General features: G+C 41.3%; 1 protein-coding gene and 1 pseudogene across 1 annotated transcript; one reads left to right on the forward strand and one right to left on the reverse strand.

Annotated features, from left to right (window-relative positions):
- Positions 1 to 2320: 2320 nt before the first annotated feature.
- Positions 2321 to 4352, forward strand: LOC118286655 (cytochrome c oxidase subunit 8A, mitochondrial). The gene is made up of 2 exons (XM_035611246.2): positions 2321 to 2505; positions 4006 to 4352. The coding sequence occupies exons 1-2, from the start codon at positions 2389 to 2391 to the stop codon at positions 4099 to 4101; spliced, it is 213 nt and encodes a 70-aa protein (XP_035467139.1). The 5' UTR covers positions 2321 to 2388; the 3' UTR covers positions 4102 to 4352.
- Positions 4353 to 10970: 6618 nt separating this feature from the next.
- On the reverse strand, positions 10971 to 11929 carry LOC118286498 (annotated as a pseudogene).
- Between the last annotated feature and the right edge of the window lie 4078 nt (positions 11930 to 16007).

Consider the following 16007-nt stretch of genomic DNA (forward strand, 5'->3'; position numbering starts at 1 on the left):
TATATGTTCCCCCAGCAGTCTAGGCCTAAAGCAATATAACAAAAAATGGTTTAGTAAACACCTGAGCAGCTCTAACTAGCTTTATCAAAGAGGAAGGTTTTCAGTCTAACTTTAAATGTGGAGAGGTTGTCTGCTTCCCTGACAAACTGGGAGCTGTTCCAACGGAAAACGGCCTGGTGGCTGAAGGCTCCCATTTTACTTTTACAGATTTTGGGAACCACAAGTAGACCTGAGTTTACAGAGCAAAGTGGTCTACTGGGATAATATGAAACTATGAGCTCTGTAAGATATGATGGAGCTTGATTATCAAGGGCTTTGTAGGTGAGGAGCAGGATTTTTATTAAGTTTAATGTTAACAAACGGAAATCTATCAGATAAGTAAGACCTATATCATTCTAAACCCAATGTGTTTTGGAAACTTCTTGCCCATCATATGCCTGAGTCCTTGCTCCGAGTCTGGCCCAAATTTTTCTACATCTGGCTGTTATTCTCTAGTGGCCGGCTAACCGTGTGTGAGTGCTGCATATAGCGCATCCATCAGGGGCATTGTCTTGCCCAAGGACACTTTGATATGCAGACTAGAGGAGCTGGAATTCAAACCACCGACCTTCCTATCAGAGGATGACCTGCTATACCTTCCACCAAATTAATGGTGGCATGTGGTTACAAAGATGTGTCACATACAAAATTAACCACTTAGCAGATCTTAATTAAATGGGCAGTAAGCAATATTGGAGAAAACTTGTTTCTCTCTTTGCTGTTGTTGTGATTTTACTGCTCTGACCAGGCCGCGAACCTGCGTAAGATCTCTAAGTTCTCATTTCAGCCTTTTTCCACTAGTGTTGTCCTTGATGCCTTGCAATCCACTGATTCCAGGAGTTCTACAGGAGAGGACAAACTAAATGTAAAATAGAACAAGTTTCTGAATACAAATATCTTGGTATCTGGCTTGATGACAGGTTATCATTTAAATATTATTGATAATCTTATAAGTAGATTGAAACAAATAATTGGCTTCCTTTACAGAAATAGATCTTGCTTCCCTATATCAAGTAGAAAAAGGATTTTTGAAGCAATCTTCCTTTCAGTGTTAGATTATGGAGATGTTTCTTATTGAATAACTGCCCCTTCTACCCTCAAACGCCTGGATTCAGTTTATCATTCCACCCTCAGATTTATCACTGGGCACAGCTACAACACACACCATTGTGTCCTCTATGACAAAGTGGGTCTGTCATCCTTAGCGGAGAGGCAAGAGAAACATTGGTGTCTGTTCATTTTTAAATCCATTAATGGAATGGTCCCCACCTATATTTCATCAATGTTAGAGTGGAACTCCGGTCCTTACCAAACTAAACAAAAGGACCTGCTCTTGCTCAAGGTCCCAAGGGCACAGTCAGAACTAGGAAAATCTGTATTCTTCTCTAATGCCCAAACCACTTGGAAAATGCTTCAACAGTGCCTAAAAATGAATTACCTTCCGACTTATGGGCAGTTCAGAGCAATAATGCAAAATATTCCTGTTGTTGTTTGTAATTGTTTTTAGTGACTTATATGTCCTTATTTTATCACTTTGAATCATGTCCAGTGCTTATTTGAGGCATGTCCTTGATTTTTTTTTGTTACTGTTTTTTTATTGATTTATGTCCTTTATATTCAAAACATTTACTATTTTGCACTCTTTTCACTATTGTTGTTTTGTAATTTAACATTTTATTGTGTTTTATTTTTGTGTAATCTCGGCTGCATTGAAAATGAGGGCTTGCCCTCAATTGTACTCCGAGAATTAAATAAAGGTTAAATGAAAAAACAAATGAAAAAATTGGAGTCTGAAGCACTAACCACCAGGCCAAATCCACAAGTTGCAGCGTAACCCACTACCATGTCTCCTAAGGTGTTGACGAGTGATGTTTAAAAACTGCACTCGTATTGTTGTGTGGTGCGGTTGACACCATTTTGATGTTTTCAATTTGCAGAGCTGGGGCTGCGCCGAAAACATTTTTTTGTTGTTGTTTTTACAAAATATGAATTGCTTTGGCATCGCTTACTGCCTGTTTAATGGCCGACGTATGTACAGAAGGAAAATAAATTGCTCTTTGAAATGGCTGATTAAAATCCGTATTCTCACTTGTGGTCGTCCATAACGGTGTGTAGTGTCACAGTGCCAGTGTAATCTACTTTTCCCCTTCGGGACCAGAGCTGGTGCAGGGTCACCCTCCAGGACAGCAGGTGGCAGTGTCCGACTCGCTAGTCACCTTGACGAAAACGCATGCGCAAGCAGTGAACCAATGAACGAGCTCAATCTTTTCTGGGTATCGTCAGAAGCACTTCCTCTTCACACCATACCAGCTCCTGACTCAAGACGACTCTTCTTTGTATTAGACAAACATGTCGGGGCTCCTGAGGACGATCGCCGGCCGTGCTGCTCCGGCCCTGCGGCAACACGCCGTTACACAGAGGGCGAATCTTTTCACCAGACCACCCAAGGAAAAGATCGGCCCACTCGTAAGTCTGCCGCTGTCGCCAAACCACCTGGGCTTCATGTTGATTGAATGACGAGCTTGCAGCTTTAGCTGTCCTTGGCTGACGAGGTCAAAGTCGGCGGGCAGTGTTGAACGCGTGTAGTTAGTTTTAAAAGCTAATGACTTTATTTGACCAAAGTGACAGAATTGAATTGGCCACGTGTGAAGAAGTAGTAGAAGCTGCCGCACAGTGTTTTGCCTCTTCCTTCATTAGTTCGGCCCAGGCTAACAGAGTTAGCCACTCTGTCTGTTAGCGTCAAGCTAAGACTTGTTTATGAAACTGCTCTTTCAGGACACGAGACATGTAACAACCTTGTCAGCTCAGAGTTTATGGTCACAATGTCACTTTGTCCTATCGTCCCAGTCTTCAAAGCGTTAGACACCACACTGCATCCTGTCTAATGAAATGTACATTCTTTACAGTTTTCAGCTAGTTAGCGCCTTGCTAGCGTTTGCTTATATTAATGACAATGTAATAATCGACCAATCCTGCAATCACTGCCAATTGAAACAAAAATCTGATGAGATCATTTGTCCAGTATCATTTCAAGTGTTGATAATGATCCCACCAACAGTGTTTCTTTTTATACCTTGTTGCTTCAGTAAGTTACTGTCAGCTATGCTCTAAAGTCGATATTGGTTCAGTAACATTTAAAACTTGATTATTTGTGTCCTTGTGAATGTCCGGTTCTCTGAGAAGCATTGGTTAGAGCCAGTGGCAGCATAGTGAACAATAGAGAGATTATTTTTTGCATATGACTCACACTCATGAAATCAAATACTAGAGCAGATATGAGCCTGTCACAGACATATTGGTTACGGTGTTCACGTTAGCCGATATGAAAACATTTATTTTACTGTACAAGCAATTAAGTAAAGAAGGGCATTTATGTTTACAGGAAGTTTACATAAAATGTTTATTATTTTTTTGTTAATTCAAGTTCAACATCCTCTTTTTATTTATAGTTCTTTATGATAAAGTTTTTGCTTAAACTGCTAAATATCAAGCCGCAAAATAACATTTCTTTCTATTTGACAACTACATCTTAGGATTCATTGTGCCAATTTTCATATATATATATATATATATATGTGTGTGTGTGTGTGTGTGTGTGTGTGTGTAAAAGAGGTTTTGCTGAAATATCCTTGATGATGGCTGGCGTTCATTCTTTCTTCCACTTAATACCCCAGTGGCCTACGCACACATAACCCCCCCCAAAACGAAAGCGTGCCTCCACCACGTTTGATTGTGGGAAAGGTGTTTCTCTTCTCACAGGCAGGTTGTTTTTCTCTCAATGCGTACCTGTGTGAATTATGTGCAAAAAAATCAACTTTGGTCCTTTTAGGCCACATAACCATGTTCGAGAACTAATTTGATTTGTTCGGATCCAAAATTAAAACTGACTCCAAACTTGTGCCATGTGATGAATGCATCTTGTATCATGGCTGTCAGCTGAACACCCTCCACTTCTCTGTTGTCCAGGAAACTGTCATTGGACTCGGCATGTTCTCCCTGGCCATCCTGGGACCGTCCGGGTGGATCCTGGCCCACCTGGAGGACTACAAGAAGAAAGAATGAACAGAACATTTTAACAGTTGATGCCTGGTGTGTACAGCTTCCTGTCTCCTGTGACGACTAGGGACCATAACCATTTATGTTCTGCTCCAGAGAAGAATATCGTTTTACCTCACCTCTACCTTTCTGACTGTTCCACGCCACATCTCGGATACAGACCAACTGTTCCCAAGCAGACTCTGATCTTTAAAAAAAATGTATTGTACAAATTCCCTGATAAAGGAGTATGTTACAAGATTAAATTTAAACAACTATGTTGCTTTTTGTGTGTTTTGTCTCCTGTGGTTGAGGCTTTTAGGGTTGACTGGTCGTCAGTCGTGCTTCTGTTCAGCACTAGGGGAGAGAAAAAAACAGAGTGAGCTAATGTAATTACATGGGGGCAGAGAGAGGGAGAGAGATGCTCCTGAGTTTTAAGTCTAACCTTAATTTAGAGAGGGTGCCTCCCTGACACAAACTGGGAGCTGGTTCCAGAGGAGAGGAGCCTGGTGGCCTCCCATTGTACTTGTACAGACTCTGGAAAACACAAGTAGTCCTGAGTTTACAGAGCGAAGTGATCTATTTGTATAATATGTAACTACGTGATCTCTTTCTTGTTCCTCATTTTTAGTTCTGGTCAGAACTCGTGCTGAAGCATTTTAGATTAACTGGAGGTTTTTCTTAGACTTGTTCGGGCATCCTAACAGTAATGCATAACAGTAGTCCAGTCTAGAAGTAACATGCATGGACTAGTTTTTCAGCATCCTTCAGAAAGGATGTTTGTAATTGTCTTAAGATAAAGTGGAAAAAGGGCTGTCCTAGAGACTTGTTTAATGTGTGAATCAAAGGACATGTCCTGGTCAAAAATAACTCCAAGGTTCCTCACAGTAGAGCTGGAGGCCAAAGTAAAGCCTTCCAAGGTAACAATATGCTAAGATAATATTACTCTGAGGTGTTTAGGACAGAGTACAAGTTTAGATCAACCAGGCCTTACACAGTCACATACACTGCTACTATGCTATGATGTTGTCAGATACACTGTCACTGTACCAAGACTGTTGGAGCCTTATTATTAGTTTTTCGTTTATGACGAAAATATGAATTTGTTTAGTTAATTCTGCTGTTCTATTTCATATAGGCTTCGCCCTCTAAGAGCTGTCGCTATTGCTATTGTGTTTATCCCTTGCGCAAGTGCAGTAGTGAAGACTTTCTTTTACACCCCATGCAGTTCACCGGGCCCTAATCAGGTCCACTCCCACAGTATAAAACACCTGCGAGACCTGATGTCTGCTCCCTCTTCTTCTTCAGCATTCAAAGTGTGAAGGTTAAAAAAAGTAGAGAAAATGTCGAAACACTCCTCCTGTCCGTCCTGCCAGGCAGGATATATTATGAGCTTAGACCTGCATGCCCGTTGCCTCGGTCCGGAGCTTGCAGGTGTAGCTCTCACTCCTCGGGCCACATGCCCACACTGTGCACGCTTGCCCTTGGCTGAGAAGCAGCGGCGGGCTGACGCCTTTACGGCGATGCAGGAGGTCGACGAAGGCGATGACGAGGCTAGCTGGGCGAAACTGTCACTGCACCAAGACACTATAATAGACTGTGTCTGTGTCCGAAATCACCCACGCATTCACTACCCCCTATAAAGGGAATTCGTTGTAGTGGGCTATATAGTCACTCACCAGCTACGACGCCGGCCGGTGGACGATCCTATTATATTTAAAATATTTAATATTTATATCCGTGTCTATTTTCACCATTAAACAATGGTTTTTGACAAAAATTAGGCGAAATAGTGCACGGAGAGAGAAGGCTGAGACGTGTTGCTGCTGCGAGACGCGCTCGCGCTGCACCGCCGTCGTCTCATCTCTTCCCTCCGCCGGCTATCGGCGCAGCGAGCGCAATGCATCATGGTATATATTGCTCGGTTAGTGAAATGGATGTCCGCTACTTTTCACGATACAATCAGTGCACTATATAGGGTATATGAAATTTCACTAAGTATTCGGACACCACTACAAAATGGCGAAGGCACTATATAGTGCACTATATAGTAGTTAGGGGTTGATTTCGGACACAGCCTCAGTCACTATCACAGACACTTCTACTGCGCTATGACACTGTCATAGACACTGCTAAAGTGCTATTACTGTCAATGCACTAGGGCACTAAGAAACTATAACTGTATTTAGACATTGTAATTCACAGACACTGTATCAAGACATGGACAGTGAACCAAGACAAAAAATACAATGTAATTGGTAGACACTGTAACTGTAGTAAGACAGTCAGAGACACTGTTACTGTACTAAGGCACCAATACACTGTAACTGTAATTGACAAACACTGTTGCTGCACTTAAATACAGTCACTGCACTATGGCAATGTCGCTGTTACAGACACTGCTACTTTACTAATACACTGTAAATGATAGACACTGTCACTGCATCATTACACTGTCACGACAATAGGGCATTAAGACACTGTCACTGTACCAAGAAAGTGTAATTGACAGACACTGTTGCTGCATTGTGACAATGTCACTATCACAGACACTGTCACTGCACTGAGACACCAATACACCGCAACTGCACTAACACAGTGTAATTGGGAGACACTGTCACTGAAGGTAGAATGCTACATTTATCACACCATGGGTGTGAACTCTCCTCCAAGCTCCAGCTGCCATTGGTCACTGTGACCCAGACCCCAGGGGGTCAACAGGCCCATAAAACAGCCCACCCACTCCTTTTCTTCATGCTTTTCCTCATGCCTTCTTGAGGGGTTGTCTCTTTCCACTCTTCTCCTCTGGGAGAAACCACTGCTCTTTGAGGACCCTGACCTCCATGCAGGCCTGCCGAAGCAGACTGCTACAACATCCACAGGCAGTGACACAAGAGCCTGCCAAAGGACCAACCATGGCTGGAAAGCCTGGTTGCACATCAGGGGCAGACACACGGTCTTGCCAACTGATCGAAGCTCAGGAGACACCAAGCAGAGTTAGTGTCGAACCTCTATCTCTGTGGAGGACACAAAAGGACACTGAAACCACATTGTACGACGGCTGCATCTTTCTGGACACACAAACAGCATCCCAAAAGGACTCTTCTTCCCTTTTTCCGTGGACCTGGTAACATAACTTGGGCATATAGAATAGCATGATGCAACACGGCTAAGCATAGGAATGTTTAACCTTGGAAGTGTATTGTATTGATGAGTCAATGTGTTCACTTAATGTTGTTGTTATATCTATTAATAAGTTATTTTGATAATAGCACCCTGTGACTAACCCTCTTTTAACCTGACACTCTTTGTCCTGCAACAAATAACCTTATCAAAGAAGCACAGCATGTGGCCGAGCCAATACCTCTGATGCCGCCGTTTTGTAGTTTCTTTGTTCGCCGCCATCTTGTTTGTAGTACTTCTTAGACTTTTGACCTTTATGGCCACCCAGTCTGTGTACTCACACAGACACACACACATACACATACACACCCACACACTCAGACTTGTATTGGTTTGTTAGATTATATATTGTTGTTTCAACTTGTCTTGTTGTATTTCAGGATAAACTAATGAAATAATGTCAATTATTTCATAATTTCCAGTCTTGCCAAGTAGCTGTGTCCGAGGGGACCAAGGCGGTGACCAAGTACGCCTGGATTCAGGTAGATCTTTGTTTCTTCTGAAAAGAAGAAACACAGATCTTTGGACATAAGACAAAAAAAACTCAGGCCCTTGCACTTATAAAACGTATTGTTGTGGACTCGGATGGATTATTGACCTAGTTGTAAATAGGACCCATGATTGTTTGTTACTGATGTTTCCTTCCCTTTGTTATATAAAATGTCACCTAATAAAAAAGAAAAGAAAAGGATAAAGTCTATTTAAATAGTAAAAAAAAAAAGCATCATGAGCAGGATGACATGTCTCACGGATTTTCATGCTCACTGTCACGAAAATTAAAATGAATCTATTTAATTGTGTCCCTGAGCACAATTATCCGACTTTTTGTGTGTGTGTGTGTGTGGCGTGTGCGTCCGTGTGTGTGTTTCTCTCTCCCTCTCTGTGGACATTGCAATGTAAACAATGGGGGGGTGAAACATGTTTAAATATGTGTTGCGTATGTACAGTGACGCTACATACAGTGCAAATGTTCAGTGCGGGACCGTTTGACAGTCTTTATTGTTTTCACTGTGTCTTTGTCTCTCTCTCTCTCCCTTAAAAAATGGCATAAAGTTTGATCTTGACCCCCGTGACTCCCAGTGCCAAGAATAAACAAATGAACAAATCCTTGCTGAAGCCAGGGTAAGGTATGAACACCTTTTGTACACAAACTAATGTTTCAGTTTCTCAGCAACTCAGTCTAACAAGATCTGTGACTTAAACACAGAATCCGGCAGAAGATGTCAAGCGGGGCACTGTCTGGAGTGGATACACCACAAATGTCCATCAAAAGGAGCTGCCATGGACGTGGCAAGGCCAGTGGCAGACGTGGAGGCAGATGAGATGGTTCACTAAACACCTGAGCAGCTCTAACTATAAGCTTTATCAAAGAAGACGGTTTAATGCATAACCTTAAATCTAGATAGGGTGTCTGCCTCCCTGACTCAAACTGGGAGCTGGTTGCAGAGAAAAGTAGAATGCCTCCCATTCTACTTTTACAGACTTACTGTTATGATAAACAGTGGCCCAATGTAATACAGATGCAATGTAGAGTAGTAGGGGGTAGAAGAAATCATCAGCCACTAAATTAAACTGAAAAACATAAATTATTTAATTTCTAATATCAGGAAGTCCATCAATATGTATATGAAAAACAGTCAATGGGTGCAGTGATATCTTTAACTGTCACACATCAGATTTTTGGCAAGTATGCAGGGATTTATTCTGAAATCTAAATTGACTGGGTCAATCTGAAGCTGTTGGCATCTCACTTTATAAACAAAATTGTAAAAAGTAAACAGAATGGTTTATTAATATTCTTTTTTTCTTTCTTTTCAGTGGGAAGGAGTGGGTCAGGTACTGGCAGCTGAAAATTCAACAATAAATTTGTTAATTTAAACTTTGGTCCCAACCAAGGCTCAGACAGGCCGCAGCTCTTCCACCACATCAGATACACTTTACAGCAGTGTGATCAGAGAGAGTGTGTAGTGATGGGCGGGGACTGGAACTGTACCACTGACTTCACCGTGGACAGAACAGGGGACGAACCGCACCTGCAGTCAGCTGCTGCTTTATCACAAGTGGTGTTAGACTCAGGTGTAGTCGATGTGTGGAGGGTCAAACACCCTCAGGTGAGGCAGTATGTGGTTGAGGTTGGTAGATGGGCGTGTGAGAGCAGCCAGACTGGACAGAGTCTACATGTCACAGCTTCAGCAATACATTACTCAACAGTTCCATTTACCCTGTAGGTTTCACTGATGACATGATTTTACCATATACCCTGTTTGACCACAATGTAGTCGGCAATGGCGTCGTAGCTCTGTCCGTATTTCCGCTGGTTGACTCTAAGGGAAGTGGGGCTGTGGAACCGCTCACAATTCAGGGGCCGCTTCAGCGGCATAGGCTACTTTCTGACCGTGCACCCGACCATGACGGTCAAACCGAGATGTGATTCTTGTCGACGTCACAAATGTTCTGTTTAAGTCAGTGGCACTATCAAAGGTAGTTTTAGCTAGGTAGTGGCTGTATGCTAACATTAGCTGTTGTCTAACAGTAGCTGATATGTTGTTTTACCTTGACATATGTTTCAGTGTCCCTCTACATTTGTGAATATGGTAAATATTGTCTAGTTCATGATTCCTCTATGTGGCAGTTTAGCATTTGATGAAACCAGTAGACTATTTTCAGAAAATTAAGAGAAAACTTAGAGGTCAGTTTTGCTGTGGCAGTTGAAAAAATATCACTTTGCAATACAGTAATGTGAAATCACAAGTTGTGAGGAAGAAATCTACCCTTTCTCCAACCTTGTTTGGTGTTTGGAAAGGATTTTATTTATTTGTATTTAATTTTTAGATATTTATCCCTGTGACAACTGAGGACCCATATCACTGTGTATATGGGCACTATAGCTTTCTAAAAACTATAATGAAGGAATACATAATCAAGAATTCCTGTCACCTAGCAACCGGGCTGCAGCACACACACCATAGGAAAAATCTTAAGAATTGTGTTTCATGTTATTGTATTTTGTATTTGATGACTTACACCTAAAATTGTAACAAAAAAGTTAAAAACATTCTAACATTAACTTTTCACCCTTAAATTATTCCTAATTTTATTTTTAATAATCTGTACTGATGTCGGTTAACTAGTATTGACAGTGGTGATGACAGAAAAAAGGAGCTCTTTTTACACAGATGTGTGGCTCTTAAAAGAGCCTTTTAGCAGCATGAACAGTTAATCCAATTCAATTCAATTTTATTTAATTTATTTGTATAGCACCAAATCACAACATACATTATCTCAAGGCACTCTACATAGTATGGTCAAGACCTCACAATATTACAGAGAAACCCAACAATTCCCACAATGAGCAAGCACTTGGCGACCGTGGAGATAAAAAAAACTCCTTTGTAACAGGAAGAAATTTCTAGCAAAACCAGACTCAGTTGTGGGCGGAACATCTGCCTTAACCAGTTTGGTGAGAAGAGAGAAAAGGGAGAGAGAGGAAAGGTGGGTGGATAATAAACAAAGAGAGGGGAGAGAAGAGAGAGGAGAGAAGTGTAGGAGAACAGTTGTATAACCATTCAATTAAGCTCTAGCAGACTAATTCTTGTAATTGCAAAAATAATACTGACACTTATGAATGCAATGACATTAGTTATAACCAAAACAACAACAATAATCATAACAGCTCTGGAGTCACAGATACCTGCACAAAGTGAGAGAGAAAACACAGTTAGTGACATGTAATTTAAATACATGGAGGCAAAGAGAAAGAGAGAGAGAGATAGAGAGAGAGCATGATGGGAGTTCTGTTCAGTCTAGGCCTAGCCTATAACATGTTTCATAGTGAGGACAGCTCACTTCTTCTTGGCTGCTGCCTTCTTCACTTTGGGTTTGACATCCTTCTTCGCAGGGGCTTTCTCGGCTGGGACTTCTTCACCACCCTCTTGGTGGCCTTCTTGGCCGCTGCAGATTTCTTCACCTTCTTCTTGGACCTTTTAGTGGCTGCTGGCTTCTTGGCTGCAACTGACTTAGGCTTCTTGGCCGCTGCGGGTTTCTTGGTGGCTCCCTTCTTGGCTTTGCGAGTGGTCTTTCTGGCTTTGCGAGGGGTCCTCTTGGCTTTGCGAGTGGTCCTCTTGGCTTTGCGAGCGGCCTTCTTGACCGGCTTCTTGGCTTTGAGCTCAGCATTCTTGTTCATCTTGAAAGAGCCGGAGACCCCGGTTCCCTTTGTCTGGACCAGGGTCCCCTTGGCCACCAATCTCTTGATGGCGGTCTTAATGCTGGCCTTGTTCTTCTCCACATTATAGCCTTCCGCAGCCAGAGCCTTATTAACGGCAGCCGCTGACACGCCGCTCCTCTCCTTGGACGTGGACATGGCTTTAATGATGAGTTCACTGACACTGGGGCCGACCTTCTTCTGCTTTGGAGCCCTCCTCTTGGCTGCTTTAGCGGGCGAGGTGGCTGGAGCTGCCATTTCTTCTTCCATCTTTAAATCAATCTAACGACGATTGGAGTGAAAGAGCTGACTGATGAAGAGCTCGGAGCAGAGGCCTGTACTACAAAGCAGGATTTGTGGTTACTGGGGTAACTTCAGGTTTAACTCTGGGTTTCCGTCCTACAAAGCTGGTTCTCTTCTTACTGAGGGAAATCACAAAGGTAACTTATACTCAACTGCTCCGGCGCAGGTTAAGTTTGAGATAAGAGATCAAAGCCAGTCACCAGTCCAACTACTGACCAATCAGATCACTGGAAAACCTCATCTTTCTACAGGATCCTGCCTGGGACAACAGAGTTAAGAGAAATGTGACAAATAATAAAGCACAGCAGATATTTAGCCCAACACTGACCACCCACTTTAAGAATGGCTCCGGTTACGAATGTGAATTTGTGATTCACTCACTCCATTGACGTTTAATTCTTATACAAAGAGTTTTAAGCCTGGAACCAAGCCAATAAACCACGAGATGAATTACTTTATTGAAAATTTTATTCAGAGCCAAATAACTTTGACCTCCAGCTCTACTGTGAATAACCTTGGAGTTATTTTTGACCAGGACATGATCTTTGACTCACACATAAGACAACTATCTTGGACCGCCTTTTTTCACCTGCACAATATCAAGAACATCAGAAACACTTACAGAAAAACCTAACTCAATAAGAAGCTGAAAAACTAGTCCATGCATTTGTTACTTCTATACTGAACTACTGTAATTCATTACTGTTTGGATGTCCCAATAAGTCTGTGAAAAGCCTCCAGTTAATTCAAAATGCTGCAGCATGAGTCCTGACAGGAACTAGGAAAGGACATCATATTTTACTCCAGTGTTAGACTCTCTGCATTGGCTCCCTATAAAACTCAGACTAACATTCACCTACAAAGCACTTAATTATCAGGCTGCATCATATCTTACAGTGCTCATAGTTCCATACTATTCCAATAGATCACTTTGCTCTGTAAACACAAGACTACTTGTGGTTCCCAGAGTCTGTAAGAGTAGAATGTGAGGCAGAGCCTTCAGCCACCAGGCTCTCTCCTCTGGAACCAGCTCTCAGTTTGTGTTCGGGAGGCAGACACCCTCTCTACATTTAGTTAAGTTAGACTTAGAACCTGACCTCCCCATATGGGGGTCCTGACTGGGGGTTCCACGGTGGCAGACAAACCCAATTGGAACCCATAATGCAGCCCAAACAGGCTCTACCCAGTCAGATTTGTTTTTAAGGCACACAGGTGGGTTCCACATGGCTCTCATAGAAATTGCCATTTGGGCCCCACCTAAAACCCAGTTAGATCCCATTTGAAGCCCACATGGGCAAACACATGTATGGCGCCACCGTGGAACCTGTGGACAAACCCACTTGGAACCCATAATACAGCCCAGATAGGCCCCACCTAAGGTCCAGTCAGATTCCCCTTCAAGGCAAACATGTGGGGTCCACATGGGTCTCATAAATTGCCATTTGGGCCCCACCTAAAACCCAGTTAGATCCCACTTGAAGCCCTCATGGGCAACAACATACCGTGGAACCCGTGTACAAACCCTCTTGGGACCCATATTAGCAGCCCAAACGTAACCCATATGGGCCCCACATGGACAAGCTGGCTGGGAGTAGAAGGAAAACAAACTGCATGTCATTTTTGAATTGCCTCAAATTTGAGAGCTTTCTCCATGCACTGTAAACCCGAATAAGTTACCAGAACGCAATCGTTTGCCTCAATTCTTTTTAGTTGATTAACTTAAAAGTCAAAATTTTCCAGAACTTAAAAGGTTGGATGACTTGCTACTTGTACCTTTTGATAACAGTTAAATTAAAGTGCTCATTTAGCTCAACTCAAATATTTGCAGTTAATATGACTTACAGTTTTCTGTTAATGCAACTCAATTATTTTCAGTTATTATGACTTAAAGTTTCCAGTTTTCAAACCACTGGAATAAGTTCACAGAACTTTAAAAAATAAATACACAACCACGCCATTTTATGTAAACCAAACTCAATGTTTATTAGTTTTTGTTGTCATTGTTTTAAGTACACATTAGTCAAATATGTTGAGTTTGTTTACTTAAAAACATGTGACTCAAAAATGTTGAGGCAATTGATTTCCTCTATTACATTGAGTTAAACTAACTTAATATATCTAAAAGTCATGAACATCTGCAATTTAACAGTATTTTCTTGCCCGCTCCCTTTTAGCACACTGCCATGTTAAAATTAAATAGAAAAATAAATAATGAACATTTATAAATTAAAATAAATAGAACAAAAAATCGTTTTAAAATATACTTAAATAACTGTTAGGCTGCAAGAAGTAGATTAACTGATTATTCGCAAACTAATTTTATTCAGAAATTTGAGAGATTTTTAAGAAGAAAAACTCAAAATTCTCTGATTCTAGCCTTCCAAATGTGTTCCTGGTCACTTAAGGCCCTAGGAAATAGATATTTATCATGAATTTCTGATATTGGCCAGACAACTAATCAGATAGTCAGGAAAATAATCGGAATAGTCAAAAACAATAATAAATAATAACAAATAATACCAGGAAACAGGGCAGCAGTTTGGATGAAATTACAAAAATTCTATAGACTGTTTAAGAACATTTTCACTTAAAACTCTAAAATGTAAATGTTTTACATTAACCAGTATCAAATGCACAGTGAAATTTGGGTCATCTTGCGCAGCCCACAATGGTTGAGAAAAACATTAAAACATACAAAACATTAGCGTTACTTTTGCATTATATTAATGAGAATTGGCTGAACACCTGCAGAGTAGTGCAGTAACTTTTTGAGGGATTATTTAGACAAAAGGAGATAACTTTGAACTAGTCCTTTTTAATGCTTTACCCTGCAGCCTTCTTTCAGATGAGTTTCTACATCATCAAGTCTTTCTTGAGGGTATGCAACCTGGGTGACAGTTTACCACTTTCTAGACCAAGTAAAATCGTTTGAGTGAATTCAAAAGTGTTGGTCAGTGCTTTGGGATAGCTAAGGTGTAGTGCATAGATCAGTCCAAATATTACCAGGAAGGCATCGCCAAGTCTGGGGAGGCTGACAACGGCATCACTTTCAATGACGACAGAGATTCTCACAGGGTTGTAGTGAACTGGACTTGTGTCATGGTCACTGATGACAGTAAGGAGGCCTACTGCAACACCATCAGGCTCTGGCTCATCAGACTCGTCCTGAATGAATGAAAAAGAGATACTAATCACAAACTAACACATGGAATAGAACAGATGACATATAATTTATCTTTCTTTAACCAAGTCCCATTGAAATCCAATACCTCTTTTACAAGGGAGACCTGGGTCTCATTGTAAGAGGTGAAAAACAAGATCAATGTTCTGCACACATGAATCAGCCAAATTACCAGGGAATCTAAGTGGTGTGAGATAGACTGAAACCAAGCTAAAGGAGATTTACAGGAAAATGTTTTACTGAACATCTTATCACTTTGAACAAAATGCCAATACAGTTCCTTTGTAGTGAGGAGAAAGAAAACCGACCATCCACAAAAAACTGTATGGATAGACTAAACAAAGGTAAGTCCTAAAACATGTTAGTATTTTGATGAACTGTTTACATAATACACAGTAGAATCTGTTAGTGACTTTAGGAGACTCACTGTGTAGGTTCTGAAAAATCCAGAAACGTCCTCGTGCTGATACACAGGAAGGGCGTGGAGAACAGGAGTGCACTTGGTGTGGATGTCATGGATTTCCTATTCAGATAAAAACAGAATTGTATATACTGAAGAGTTTACTGAACAAAGCTGATTTTAAAAAGTCCAATCAGAACATATGTCCACAAATAACCTGTTTACATCTTTAATGCAATCAGACAAATGGCAAACACAAAGTGGACTAATTTCAAAATTCACAAAGCTCATTTGAATCATTGAACCTGTTCAATGTTCCACTGGTTCAACCTATGAAATGTGTAATAATCTATTTACCTGTTCATCGTGGATTTTTAAAATTTCAGCCAGAGCATCTGCTGTCTTCCCAGTTTTTGATGCCTTCTGTCTGAAAAAGGTAATCAGTCGAGGAAGATCGCGGTCAAGCTCAGCATAGAATGTGTTGGGCAGGTTCTGATTCATAATCGGCTGGAACTCTGCATACAACTACATTGAAATAACAGCAGGAGGAGAATACAGCAACAACACTTAAAAAAAACAGTTCAATTTGAAGAATCTAGCACATACTTATAAAGCAGAAAATAGCGGCAAAATTAGTAAGACTATTTTGAGAGCAGGCCAGAGGT

Source organism: Scophthalmus maximus, chromosome 15, assembly GCF_022379125.1.
Source record: "Scophthalmus maximus strain ysfricsl-2021 chromosome 15, ASM2237912v1, whole genome shotgun sequence".
In the NCBI taxonomy this organism is placed as follows: domain Eukaryota; kingdom Metazoa; phylum Chordata; class Actinopteri; order Pleuronectiformes; family Scophthalmidae; genus Scophthalmus; species Scophthalmus maximus.